At 35.4% G+C, this 14266-nt stretch overlaps 1 protein-coding gene across 3 annotated transcripts; it reads left to right on the top strand.

Moving 5' to 3' along the window:
* Window positions 1–4570: 4570 nt before the first annotated feature.
* LOC113707408 (uncharacterized) lies at window positions 4571–13532 on the top strand. Of its 3 annotated transcripts, XM_027229720.2 has the most exons (11): window positions 4571–4981; window positions 5343–5575; window positions 6506–6597; window positions 6828–6930; window positions 7813–8078; window positions 8298–8429; window positions 8652–8774; window positions 11280–11408; window positions 11496–11713; window positions 12008–12161; window positions 12978–13532. In XM_027229720.2, the coding sequence occupies exons 2-11, from the start codon at window positions 5347–5349 to the stop codon at window positions 13194–13196; spliced, it is 1665 nt and encodes a 554-aa protein (XP_027085521.1). In that variant the 5' UTR covers window positions 4571–4981; window positions 5343–5346; the 3' UTR covers window positions 13197–13532. The 3 variants fall into 3 exon arrangements, with proteins under 3 accessions (XP_027085521.1, XP_027085520.1, XP_027085522.1); XM_027229719.2 differs by having other exon boundaries at window positions 4572–5575; XM_027229721.2 differs by lacking the exons at window positions 6506–6597; window positions 6828–6930 and having other exon boundaries at window positions 4574–5575.
* Window positions 13533–14266: the final 734 nt, after the last annotated feature.

Consider the following 14266-nt stretch of genomic DNA (forward strand, 5'->3'; position numbering starts at 1 on the left):
CTCCCATTTACTGCATATTTATTAAATTATCTAAAATATTGGCTAATGCTTGTTCATTAAATTCATTTGTTCGCCTTTTATTAAAACAAATTCTATCCATTTTTGACATAACGTTACTTCACAATGAATACATACAAATCTGACAACATAAGTATAATTTTAAGTTGAATAGTTTTCAAGGATAATGTCAAAAAATCATTGGAAATATTTATTGAATTGCACCAAAAAACTATATTAATGCACAGGCTAAAATCTGCTTTAGTGATTAGGGCAATTGTTATTGGTTTTAACAAAATTAAAGCTCACCATCTCACGTACCCCTCCCCCCCGCCCTAGATCCATCCTTGAATGCAAAAGATGAAATATCATTAACAACGGTAAAGCATAGCCTAATCTTTTGTGTGAGGGAAAAAAAATCTATTTGGTATAGGCTGGTTGAGGAAAATCATATATAAAACCCTAACACTAATAAGTAACAAGAATATAATATGTTAGGTATAACTCTACTCATATGCTTTAATGTGAGTTTTGTACACGAGGAATTGCACCTAACCTTGTTGCTTGGTGACTGATTTCTAGTAAATTTCTTGTTAGTACATAAAGCCACCAATTTGCTCTATAGAAATCACCTTAATTTGCACCCTATCTAATTGGTTAGACATTGTTCACCCACCACATATACTACAAGACTTGGTTTTGAAGAACCATAGATACACTTAATTTCCTAGCTAATAACGTTAAGCAATCACCTAATTCATTTCATTAACATATCATGCAAATGAAAATGCTTGATACAAAGCTTGTTTACTGGAGATTCTTCAACTAATTGAGACAAACAAATAACTTGAGCTATTGTACAAATCTGACAAGTCAACTCAAAATTTTTCTTCTTTTTCTTTTTGTGGTTTAGATAAGGCTATCATTTCACCACAATCAATTCCTGCCAACCCAAAGGCTGTCATGGGGAAAAGGTATGTACTCGTGATAAGAGTTGATTAACTTTTTAGCTAGTGTTATTGTAGTCTTGCATGTGTTTTCTTTTTCCATGCAAACATGAACGAGCATTCTGCGGATGGACGAAATCAGATGAACCCTCAATAGCTCGTACTGTATTCCTGTTGACAATTGTCCAGTGAATTGGAAAAGTGTATGTACATAAGACTGATTATTAGGCTCTTTGTTTTCTGGTTTAGACTTTTGTTCAAGGAGTTTGGAGATTGACCAAATTAACATGGTAAATTTCGACCCCAGAGAAATTGTTAATGCGTTTGTGTATTTACAATTTGGGTCTTTTTATTAGAAAATGCTATGGTTCCTTTAAGTCATGATAAAGACTCGAATTTTAAATGGCAAAAAATCTAGGCGGCCACTAAACTATTTGTCGAGTCAAGTTTTGATCATCAAATAATTTTACGTTACAAGTTGACCACCAAAGTAACTAAAAAATACACCCATAACCATTGTATCAATTAATACTCTTAATCTATGAAATAAGCAGAACACGTGGCAAAGTGCAAGAGTAGTTTAACCACCACTTACACAATTATAAACAAAACTATGCCAAGAGTAGTTTAACCACCACTTACACGATTATAAACAAAACTATGCCACGTGTTCTGCTTATTTCATAGATTAAGAGCATTAATCAATGCAATGGTCACAGGTTTATTGATTAGTTAGTTGAGTGGCCAATTTGTGATGAAAAATTATTTGATGGTCAAAACTTGATCCGACTAATAGTTTAGTGGCCGTCGAGATTTTTTCCCCAATTTTAAATGATTGAAAATATCATAATCAAAGGGTCCAAAACAGTACTTACTTTACTATTCATTATTAAATTTAATTGAGAGTATGATATGCAAAAAGGACTATAAAATCTCCCCTTATTATTTAGGGGAGATTGTCAATTTTAAATACTCTCTGATATTTTAACTTCAGTATTCAAGCACAGGATGTGATTAAATAAAAAGAAATCATGTAAAATTGTTTTAAAATATGTATAAATCATAAATTAAAAAGATAGAGTACTCTCACGAGCCACAATCATTGCTCGGAAAGTTAACAATTAGTGATTTTGTGGAAGGCCGATTAGAAAGAGATCTAATTTAGAAGAACTTTCACCATCATATATTATACTATTTGTGCAGTTGTGTTGTGTTGTCAATCTGGTGATAAATAGGCCACGGCACAAGATCCACCGAACACAACGAAAGCGTCTTCAGCTATTGGACGAGTTATGAGACAAAAAAAAAAGAAAGGCGTCCCTTAATCCAATGAAAAGCGGGTTGTGGTCCATGTGGGCCTCCGGGCCTCTCCGCCTCTAGATGTGAGCCCGATCAGCTCGGTCGTTTGTCTGCTTGGGTCTGTCAATGTTAGGCTTGATTTAATACTAACTTGGTAGTTGTTATCATGACCTGGTTGATTCCTTCAATTAACGTGTTTCCACGATTATGATAATGCACCTATCGTTGTCAATTTTTAATTCCTCTCTCTCTTTTGAGCCTCCTTTTAATTTTTTTTTTTAGTGTTAACTCAACACATTAAAGATGGTGAACTGCCTTAATCAAAATCCTAATCAGGGGTTCAAAATTGATATGTTATCAACTTAACAGGATGATTTTTTTTTATATATAAAACAGAAATCAATATTATTAATAAACTAGTTGGAAATGATCCAATGCAATCTGTTTGACAAAAAAAAGTTGCACTAATCGTAGAAAATACATAAAACATATCACAGACGAGTTGCTCCATAAATACCGTTCCCTCAAATCTGCTGTTCAACTTATTCGAGTTCAAAACTAATGTTGCGATCCGATGAGAAGCCCCAAGAAATTTCATATATAAAATATAAATTTGAAATAGCTCTTACATCTGAGAAAAAGAAAACAAAAAAAAATAAAAGAAACTTTATTAAATATAAAATAAAAATAAAGAAATAGGAAGAAAGATATTGACTGGAGGCCAAAATCTCCCTCCTGTTGAGGAAAAGCAGTGAAGAGAAAGTTGAGAATCGGGAGAAGGCAGATAAAACGGGTGAGTAGATAGAGAGCCGGGGATGATGGGAAAAGAAAAGGAAATTTCTTGAAGTATAAATTACGGTAGAAAAAGTTTTCAAAAAACTAAAGTTGGGGTGCTGTAAAGTAAACTGATCCGGATGTAAAAGAATATTTTGACTAATGCAACTGAGGACTAGTGCATGGGCAGATTTGTGGAACAAGCAGCATTTCCGTAATATAATTGAGGTTGACATGTCTTGGATTTTTTTCATTGAAAAACATTGTGATATAGGGTTGGATTTTTCTTGTCTTATAATTGCCTCATCACCCTGAAATGCAGCTTCTCAAATGAAAAATGTCCATGGTTGATTTTATGTTTTACGTGAATTCATTTTTCAATTACCATTTTATCTCACATACATCAAATCGATATAATATATATATTTTTTACAAAAATTTTAGAAAATATCAATCCAAACAAGCTCACCGTATGAGGTAAGGTGTAAATAAAATGAAACAGTGCAACTGACTCCTAATTACAAGCGTCCAAACTATTATTGCTATGTTAAGATCATTGTTTAATAACAATTAGTGCTAAAGGCTTATGCAATGTGTGAGAAATTTAAAATGTCTCAATATTTTTTGTGAATTAGTTTTACATAAATTTTCATTACTATATCAAATTTGGGATTTTGACCTTCTTTTTTCCATCAAATGATGGTTTTTTTGGTAGTTACACTAATTAAAGGCATTTGTGTTGTCAAACTGTGTTTAGATTGTTTAGATTAAAAATAGTTAGAGGTGATTATCTTAACAATTCGTGCTTATTTTAGATAGTAAAGTATAAGCGATTTTCATAACGGTAAAGTTAAAATTTTAAAAATGACAAAAATTATTTATTCCAAACCCCTACCTCTCTCTTTATTTATAGTAACATATGTGAGTTCTTTTTAATTCATACAGATGCATGGTATACCGGTTTGATTCTATGATGGTTCAGGTCCCGTCCATTTCTCTAGATCTCATTGGTCCCTTCTTCCCTTAGTGTAGGCTAGAGTAAGAATGGGAATAGATTAGATTAGCTGTTGCCGTCTAATAAAAAAAAGGAACTATTTTCTCCTATCACAAAATTGGATATTTTCAAATAAGTTTTAAACAAATTACAAATTCCATCCGCAATATCTTGCTGAAAATTAAATGCAAGAAATTATACTTCCACACAAGTTTCACTCTTCTTTCCTGTTGTACCAAAAAGAACTCTTTAAGTTTTGAAATTTCTTTACAACCACTAGACCACCAAAGCATTAAGATTTGGTGGGGTGAGAGGTCAAGGGTTCAAATCTTACCCCCACCAATTGTCACAATATATAGGCTTGTTTAACAAAAATCCATATGAGTGCGTGATGCATCTGTATGATCCGGTAATGATTCAATCCCCTCCGAATTACCTAGAGTTTTTTCAGGTTCTCCTCCTCCTAATATAGAATGGTGTAGATCTAAAAAAAAAAAATCTGAAATTTCTGAGTCACTCCCAGATTAACCATAATATTTTGATGGCTGATGATTCCAGATTCCACTTTGAGGGCCCAAGCTCCGAATCCAAAATCCAACCCCTAAATGTCATTGAACTTCAAGCTTTTACCCCGGCAAAGCAAACGTTAAAAACAGTGGGAAATTTTTTTTTAAATAAATGTCCAATTCAGGAAGAAATCAATTGTTGTTTGTGATTGTTCATTTGTTTGTACGTTGTATTTTGTAGCATTGAATTGTCACGAAAAAGGCGACAAGAACTCCATGATTATATCCTCTCCTTTCCATTTTTGGCTGGCCAATTGAATCAATCCACTCTTCATACACCCCAATAAAAGCAAAAGCTTCTGACTCTCTCACAGGAAAAGCTTTCAAGCAGACCACTCTTCCTCCATTCAAAAAATTTTGCCAACTTTACTTTTGTATTGTATTACTCTTCTTGCTTTATACTGGTAAACTCTTTCTCATCATTCTGTCAGAAGAAAAATGAAATTTAGTGCTAGTAGATTCTTCAAAATTCCCTGTTTGATTTAGACTCTACTTTTCCATTCCTTTGTCTTCTTTTTCTCAGTACTACTACTACTACTGTATCTTCCAATTCTTTACTTTTCGCTTTCCCTCCCAAAATTCATGCCTGAAGCTTTCTTTTCCACTCCTGACAATAACCCACCTTTTTTTGCTTTTATTGGGGGGTTATCACCTTCCATTCAATCTATTTTGGCCTGAATTGAAAAGGGCTGTAGGAATTTTTGTTAGACTCGTTCAAAAGATTTGATTTTTTATTTTCTTCTTGTCATTTTGTTTTATGATTAGTTGCATGGGGGGAGGGGGAAAAGTGGAGGTGATAAGCAGTAAAGGGTGTTCAAGGCTGGTTGCAGAGATTTCAACTTCATTTTCCTCACTTAGAGGACACGGGTTCCAATCCTCTGCAATGGAGCCTATGTCTCCTGTCTCAGTTGCCTCTGGAGTTGATGAATCCGGCCGCAAAAACCGGCCCCGGGGACCCTTTTCAGGCCTTGTTATTTGTGTTACTGGACTTTCCAAAGGTACAACAATTTGCAATTCTGGTAACTTGTAGTTTTATTTCTTATTTATTTGGTATTTGTAGGCCTTCTATTTCCCTGCCTGTATGTTTTCCAAAGGTAGTTTTTAGATAGCAAAGTTAGTACATTTTTGGACTTTGTTATTGCATTCTGTTGGTGGTGGATAACTTTGATTCATCTAAGAGCAGACGTTATGGTACTAAAATTTTGGATACAACTGTTATATAACGTGTTATGGTGCCCAAGTCGTGGACAAGTTATTGTTTATGTTGAAAAGTAGAAATCTTTGCTGAAATCGCAATAAGATTATTAGAAATTGGAATTGGTTGTGGCTGTTAGGAGTTCGAGGATGGTAGGGATATTTCTAGTTGCAATAACTAGGTAACTGGGTGGTAATGTACGATGACAGAAGATTATACACCCCCTCCCCCCCTCCACAATAGTCTTCGTACTAGAACCAGGTTTGTTCTTTTGTTTTCTTGTCCATTTCCAGTGCTGGTGGTAGGAGGCCTATGAGATCTTTATGTTGGGATTTAAATCTGAGTTTGGCACCTATTGATTTTAATTATGAACCACCAGAGAAGTTTTCTTATTTTATTTGCCGATGCAAATGAGATGAGTAATCAATTGAGCAAATAAAGTTCTCTGTTTCGTTATTTTATGTCCTTGTTGGCTCCTGTTTGATCCTTGTTCCTTTTGGAGTCTGTAATCTTTTGCATCCTTACGCTGGAAGTAGAACTAATATGTTTAATCTACAACTCTATCTTTCAATGGTTTGATGCAACATGGCTTCCTCCTCTCTGTTCCTAGGTTTCTGGATATAATATAAAGGCGTACATAATTAGAAATTGGCAAATATTAGCTGTTTTGACATCAATTTATCTGTTTATCATTTCATCCGTGTTTTATATTCGCCATCACCATGATATGCAGAAGCTAGGGCACAAGTGATGGCTGCAACACAGAAATTGGGTGGTGAATACAGCCCACATTTACATCCTCAATGTACTCATCTGGTTGTTCAAATATCCTTTTGCATATGTCCATTTTCCTTTTCAGTCTAACTTATGTGATTCCACTCTGATATGAATTATGATAATTTGTTTTTAATTTTAGCATTTTCAACCATTGTAGAAAGCTTTGAAAAATTAATTGCATGTATTATGGAGAGAAATGATCATGTCTGTAGGTGCCGAATCTTCTTGGTTATGTCGTTGCAAAAGTTGGTCAAAAAATATTTCTTAACGCTTCCTACAGCTTTAGTGGACGGAAGTTTGAGCATGCTTTGAAACATGGGTCAAAACTTGGTCTTTCTGTTGTTACACTTGGATGGTTTGTAGACAGTGTCAGAAGGAATGGTAAGAAACTTTTTCCTGTATTTCTTGAAGCTGATGTTGATTTCTGATGAATTTAATGTAGGTGTTTACTTTTCCAGCTTCAATTTTGTATGACTTGTCACTTAGACTATTAAACCAATAAGAGCTTGAAGATAAGAACCCTGTCATTTGCCTTTGCATTAACCACTTAGTTGAGATATATCACAGGCCAATTTCTTAACCGAAGCCATCGTTTATACACGAAAGTGAAAATCCATTTGTGCATAATGCTCATAAGGACCTGATACGACTTCTTGTGAATTAAGTCCTGCCAAAGTGTACAGACAAAACTAGTAGGGCTAATCTTTCTTTTGCCCAAATAAGTTAAGCTGTAGCTATTTCCTAAATTTGTGAAAATTCCATTATTTTCGGGGCTTCATATCGTTTGTCCAATTATGTGATTACTGACTTTGTTGTTATTGTGATTGTAAGTGAGTGCAGCTTGTAAGTGAGTGCAGCTGTTTTCTTACCTGCTACTACGTCTTGTTTGCAGCTTGGTGGTTAGGTTGTTGCTAATTTGAAGTCTGATTTTTTATTCTGAGCATGATGAGATGCATATGAATGTTACAAGTATTATTCAGGCACAACATGTTTATACATATTAGTTCCCCTCGTTAACTATAAAAAAAAATTTAATCCACAACACCACAAAAAAAGTCGTAAATGCTTTGTTTAATTGGTTTGTCAAATTCACTTGATATCGGCAGGGTAGGATGTTTTCTGCTTTTGAACTTTGAAAAGGCAAATTTAATGCTGCGCCTTGGCATTTTGTAAGCCATTGTTTAGAAAGGGAACTAAAATAGCTTATGTTATGCAAACTGTTACTAAAGCTTTTTCTTCGGGCATTTCTTGTCATTTTCTCAGTGAGGTTGAGTGAAACACTTTATAGTGTTAAGACCATTGGAGAAGGTGTGGCCGCAGATGATCTGAACCGGCTAGTTCACAATATGGGTACTGAGAAGTCTTGTCTTCCCTTTGGTTCACTTGAGTACACTGATAATTCTAACATGACTGGGGGGCCACAACTTCACTTTCCTGAGAGAGAGTCCAAAAGAAGAAACATGAGTTCACTGCTGTCTGGTTATTCCTTTTACATTGATGCAGACGTGTCTGCTGAGCTGCAGAGTAAGGTAGGCTTTGTGTGCTCAGAGTAAAACAATTTTTCTGAGATTGTTTTGAATCTTTGTTTCTAATTTTCTGTACTCATGCTCATAAGAAGACACATTATTGCCTTTAGCCTTTTTATTACAATTTTTTAATTCACTGTTGCTACCATTGCAGCACTAAAACCTTAAATTTTTCTTAATTGCTTTAGCTTTTCGCGTATATACATGTTGCTGCAAGTTTAGGTTGTTGAAGCTGCTTCAGGTGAAGGTGCTAACTTGGTGGACCAGTGGTACGTTGGTTGCAGTGCTAGTCATGTAGTTTGTGAAGGACCTTCAGTTGGAAAATATCTTGGTCATTCAAATAACATCGTTACAGTAAGTACTACTTCCCACTGTTTATGTTTAAATGTAAGTATTAGCTGTCTACTCATGATTTCAGGGGTCCATCTGTGGAAATTTTGGTATTCAGTATTAATGGTAATTGATGGGATATGTTAGTTAATTGATGTGGAGTGCATAGAATTTGGTGTTTTTATACTTCTAACTTGGCACTGATTTTTTATAATGTCTTTGTGACCAATTTATCCTGTGCCTTAGCCGCTGTGGGTTCTGAAGACTGCAAAGGAAAAACGTCTGCAGAGGCTTGTTCACATTTCTGCTGATTTGGCTAGGCAAACTGCAACCACAATTGATGCTATTCAAACTGGCACTTGCAGGGAGGTAATAAATTTTGTTTCCTTTTTCTCTTCTCCTTCCTTTTTTCTAACCCCCCCCCCCCTGTTTTCTTCCTTTCTTCTAATTTTATATTCTCTTTAATGTGATTTAGTATTAGATTTCACTTTCTTAGCTCAAAGATAAGTTTTCTTGCCAGTTCTCTTTAAAATATGTAATTTTTTCTGTCCAATCCTTTTTTTTTTTAATTGTACAGTACATCCATTCTGTTCTTTGCCTACTAATCGATTAATAGCTAAGACCTAAATTTTTGTGGTCAAAAGAACACATACCTGTACTTTATGACTAGGGGTGAAATCGAGCCAAGTTGAGCTCGAATAGTGACGTACTCGAGCTTGAACCCGACACAGACCGCCACAGCTCGAGCTCGAGAAATAAAGATCGAGATCGACTCGATGATAATCAAAACAGACTCGAACTCGACTCGATCGAGCTTGATATGCCATTCGAGCTCAATATCGAGTTGAGTACTCAACAAAACAATCTTGCCGTCACTTGTTAGTTCACCCCTTTCCTGCACAATTCCTAATAATCTAACTGCCCGTTTGGTTGCCACTCTAGAATGGCAATGACAATCACTATCAAAACCTCTTCAATTGGAATAGGTTTATGCTATTCCTTTTCAGGTGTTTGGTTTAGGAAAAGCAATGGGAATGATTATTGATTTTGTTGTTTGGTTTATTCACAGTCATCAATGGGAATACAAGGCCAATTCAACAACTATTTTCCTATGAATAAATAAAAAGTTTTGGGATAATTTCAGATACCTCCCCTCATTGGAAGCTTGTTCATTGCATTCAAGTAGAGGAAGAGGTTGATGGTGTTAGTCAAATCCTGACCACGATTAACTCAAATCTGGACCCAGTTACCACGACTTAACTCAAATCCAGACCCAGTTCCTAGCTAGTCCAGACTTATGTGAAACAGATTCATGCTTGTGTTAAACAGCTACTCAGAATACATGGCCGGATTCGCTATTCAATCCATGGCCGGATTGCGGATTCGCTATTCAATCCCTGGCCGGATTGAACCTAAGCCAGTTTACCTATAGTTAGGCAGTTTTATCCAACATAAACAAAATAAAATTTGTACATAAAATTAATACTGCAATCATTAAAATAATACATTTCTAACCAGTTATCCAACATAACTGGTTAAGCCCGTAAATATTGTAGCTAACAAACCTAAAAGAGTAAATTAATAACTAATATATATATATAACACATAAATGCGACCGAGCTCGAGCTACTTGTCGAACCCACAATTCCTCCTACTAACTACTCGAGATTGACTCGTTTGCTCTAGCGAGTAGCTCGGACTCGACTCAAGCTCAAATTTAACCAAGCTCGAGTCGAGTAGTTAACCAAGCTACCCATGAGCTCGATTCAAGCTGCTCGATTCCTCTGCACCCTATTTATGACAGTAGCTTAGTGATTGTGCCGACACTTTTTAACAAGAATTAAAAGGCATGTTTGTGCATTTTCTGGATTCCGAAGAAAGGAAGATCATCTGTGAAAATGACTATTAGAAGCACCAGTTGAGTAGAAAAATGGTAACTGCTGAGAGTGAACTTACATGTAGAGGAAGATCAATATGGCAAGACATTTAAAGCAACATGATAATTACAACACTCATCTTAATACTAAATGGATATTATGCAATTATCAAATCAAATGCAGAACAGAACATTCACTTAACAGATCACTAGAGTACATAAAAACACTGCACTTTAGTTGACTGCATAGAGTTAATAAAATTAAAGATATTTAAAGCTTTCTTTCATGCACAATTTGCAGATTGAAAATTAGGATACTTTTTTGTAGCACTTGCACGCTTGAACCAGTGCAATGCAAGACACTGTTTTAGGCCAACAGTTTAATATTCCATTTATCACCAATATTGTTTCTTGATGTAATGATAATTGGATTAAGTATCCCAACTATGTTCTTTTCATGTTATTGGTTGCATAAGAGAAAAAGAAGAAACATGCTGCAACAATGGAGGAAAAAGTCAACAACCACATCTGAGTGCAATTTTATGTAAAGTTAGTAAAACAAAACCTTTCCTGAAAAGGGAACATTTTGTCCAAGTGATCAACTCAGCTCATGGTTTTGTATGTCCTTCTGTTTCCATACTTAGTGCTTGGGAGTTTAAAAGTTTTTCAGATAAATTGACAGACATTTTCTGGAGACGAGGTTTCTAGGTTGACAATGTATAGTTAGCCAAGAGTTGATGTGCATATGTATTTCCACTTCCCTTTTTTCTATCGTTCTGTTTGTTTTTCCAAGATTTGAACTTCTATCACTTCCAATAGCATGCTAATTTAAAATTATGTTTCCTACTACGTTCATCCTACATGACTTGTATGTTTCATTTAGAGTTTTTTGGCCTTTTTCCCTAGTTATTTGCAGCTTAATTAGTGATTTTGTGCTTAAGGAAATTAGTTTTGAGATAAATTTTTTATTTAATTTTTATTTTTGGATCCATTATTAGAAATTTGGTGGGTCTATTTGTCTTCAAGATGCACCAACTTCCATGCTAAAAGTCAGCCACGAAGAACGACAGAAGATTATTAACCTGGCCAAAGACTGGGTTAGGAAACGCCGTAATTGCCGAATGCAGGTAGATTTGGGAGTTAGCTATTGAAGTCAGGTTTTTTATTTATGTTTTATTCAGGTTGAATAATTACCTCATCTGTTGTGGTTGCAGACATGCCAAACCCCAATGCGTCCAATTACCCCGAGCAGCCTTCTGGATTCTGTATGCTGGTCAATATCTGAACCAACTTCATCTGCCACTATCTATACTGAGTCTTCCAGTGTAGAGGATGCCAATGACCAAGATACATTTGTCTTCTTTGATGCAAAGGCAGATGGAAAAGAATCTGAAGCATCATTTGTCAACTTGTCTCGACCGCTTACAGAAAGGTTACTGAAATGAATTCCTCTCTGAAATAATTTTCCACTTTTTGCCCTAAAGCAATAGTTTACAATCCTTGATTTCTTTAACTAGTAGAATACATGAAATAATACTTGAAAAAAATCCCCTCAATGATGTAGTAGACGTTCACCTTGAAAGAATAAGTTCTTGTAGAGAATGATAATGTATGTCATCAATGTTTCAGAAGTTACCTATTGTACACGGGGAATTTGTGTTTTTAATATATCTGATGTTATAAAGTACACATATGTTGCTATCTAATGATATCCTCATGATTGCAGTGAGAAGTCTGAGTTAATATTCAAGAGCCACTTCCTTACCATATTATTCCCCGTTGATCGATTTTCTGAGATGGGACCCTGTTCGAGGACATTTTTCAGTGATAAAGGCTTTACATGTTTGCAGGTGTTGGATCACATCTATGCATTCTATCAGGTACTGCTTGATATCTGTCCTTTGGCCTATATTTTTGAAACTGTAAAACCCTTAGTTTTTCTTGTTGATTCTGGTCCTTACTTCTTCTTATGAATCATTTGGTTTTCTTACTGCTGGATCTGCATAATCATTACCAATGTTGAACAATGATTGGGTTTCATGCGCTTTCTTGATTGAGGATAAGAAAAGTAGAATTTTGTGTAGGTAAATTGGAAGTACCTTTAAGAACAGATAGTGTATGACCAATTCTCCCTGCTGGGCACTTCATGGTAGCACTGTTTGGTTTCAATGGGATCAGAAAAACTGTACCTATGAAACCTGTGGAAGATTTTGATGTCCAGTATAATTCATATCTTTATTTAAGAATTTTTTTTAAAAAATATTTTATATCTCGTCTATGAAGTGAGAGTTTTTACAGAAATATGCATATGAATTAGCAGTATGGTGGTTATATTTCTTAGTCAAATGCACATATAATGTCCATTTGTGCGGATAACTAGTAAAACCAGATTCAATGCAGATGGATATATTTCGAAAGGTGGATATGCTGTTCTTATGTCTTAGTAATGATTTTGGGCTGCCACTAATAACATGGTCAACGTTATTGGGAAATGGTGCCACAGATAAACAAGTTTCTCACTTGAGGCTTAGTTGTACAGTTTTTTCTTGGATACAATACAGGTTGGTTATTGAACCTGGCACCTTAGGTATCCTGGCCAATGTTGTTACCACTTAACTGAGATGGCTTGATGAGCATTTTTTGTACATGAAAAGGAGGTTGGTTGTCAGTTTCTAATTTTGGTAATGCTTCCATAGGAAAACATGTCAGCTACAGAAGTAGAGGTTGCCCTTCATACTGATTCCAGACATGCTGACCGGCTGCGATCAGTGTATTCTAGTAAAACAACTGCAGAGCGTGGTTATTTGGAATTCAAGCGGATTGACTTTTTGGGAAGTCGTAAAAGTTTTGAAATGTTGAAGCGTGTGTCGGGGGATAATAACAGTAATGTTTATGAGTTGTTAATCAGAGCCTAGGTCACACTTAGAAACTACTGAACTTGGTTTGTGAAGGTGCTGGCAACTAGTGCTGGTATGTCAACTGATAATATAAGTCAGTGCTTGGAAAACGGGTCAAGCTGTTAATCGCATCAGCAAAGCAGCTTTTGAAACCATGTGAATGCCAACCATACCATATCATGCCACTAGTCTGTTTTTTTTTTTTTTATCAGTTTGAACGTTCATATGATGGCCTCAATATGTACATATGGTTCTGCTATGTAGCCTCACTTTTGAAGGCGAAGAGATGTAAGATTTGAATGTTGTGTTGTTCGTTTGGTTTGAAAATAGTGATCAAATGAAATTGTTTAGACATATACAGTTCTGCTTAGGGATAACCATGAAAAATGAAAGGTAAGTAGTATATCTGTATTGGTTCAATATGTTGCAGCACCCTCTTTTTTTGGGTAAGCATATTCTTGATGAATAATTATGAATCAGTATGCTCCTGTCCTGTGTTGGAATTTGCTGGAAGAGCATGAGGACATCTATTTTATACCTGTCCTAGCAGTGAAATCAATACTTTTGATGACTGCCTACCTATTTTCGAAGAAGTGAAAGGTATGTGAATGCATGCCTGTGGTGCAATATTCATCTGTTTCTTTAAGGGAAAGGAAACAGAACCACAACCTAAACAATGCACCCGATTGATGATCAAATTACGCTGTAGAAAAACTTGTGTACTTAAAAAGGCTAGGTACACTTCCGGTGCACCTTTGCTGGACTCCCAATTCACACTTTTATGGTTCCTCCAGATGCACTTTCCCTAGAAGATTTTCATGTAAACACCAAGATTTGGAAACTGGGGCAAAAACAGACAAAAGTGTTCTTTGTTTTCTGTCAATACTATATAGTTGCTTTGTTGAATTCTTTCTTTTTTCTTTTGGAATTTGAAATGGTATATTTATCATCAAAATCCCAAATTCTAAATCCATTTCCTACTAACTAATAGAATTTGCAATGTTGAAGCTCTACTAGGAATGTACTAGTAGATTTTAGTAGGATTTTGAATTCGTTAAGATAATAGTTAGGTTCATGGGCCAGCCAAT

The sequence above is a fragment of the Coffea arabica genome, chromosome 8c, assembly GCF_036785885.1.
Source record: "Coffea arabica cultivar ET-39 chromosome 8c, Coffea Arabica ET-39 HiFi, whole genome shotgun sequence".
Lineage (NCBI taxonomy): Eukaryota > Viridiplantae > Streptophyta > Magnoliopsida > Gentianales > Rubiaceae > Coffea > Coffea arabica.

What these genes read in the sequence shown, in the direction of transcription:
- LOC113707408 (XM_027229719.2), top strand. Translation starts at nt 5,335, where the DNA reads ATGATTAGTTGCATGGGGGGAGGGGGAAAAGTGGAGGTGATAAGCAGT. An exon ending in TGTTACTGGACTTTCCAAAG is followed by an intron (nt 5,576 to 6,505) that starts GTACAACAATTT and finishes CATGATATGCAG; the next exon opens with AAGCTAGGGCACAAGTGATG. An exon ending in CTGCTGAGCTGCAGAGTAAG is followed by an intron (nt 8,079 to 8,297) that starts GTAGGCTTTGTG and finishes CTGCAAGTTTAG; the next exon opens with GTTGTTGAAGCTGCTTCAGG.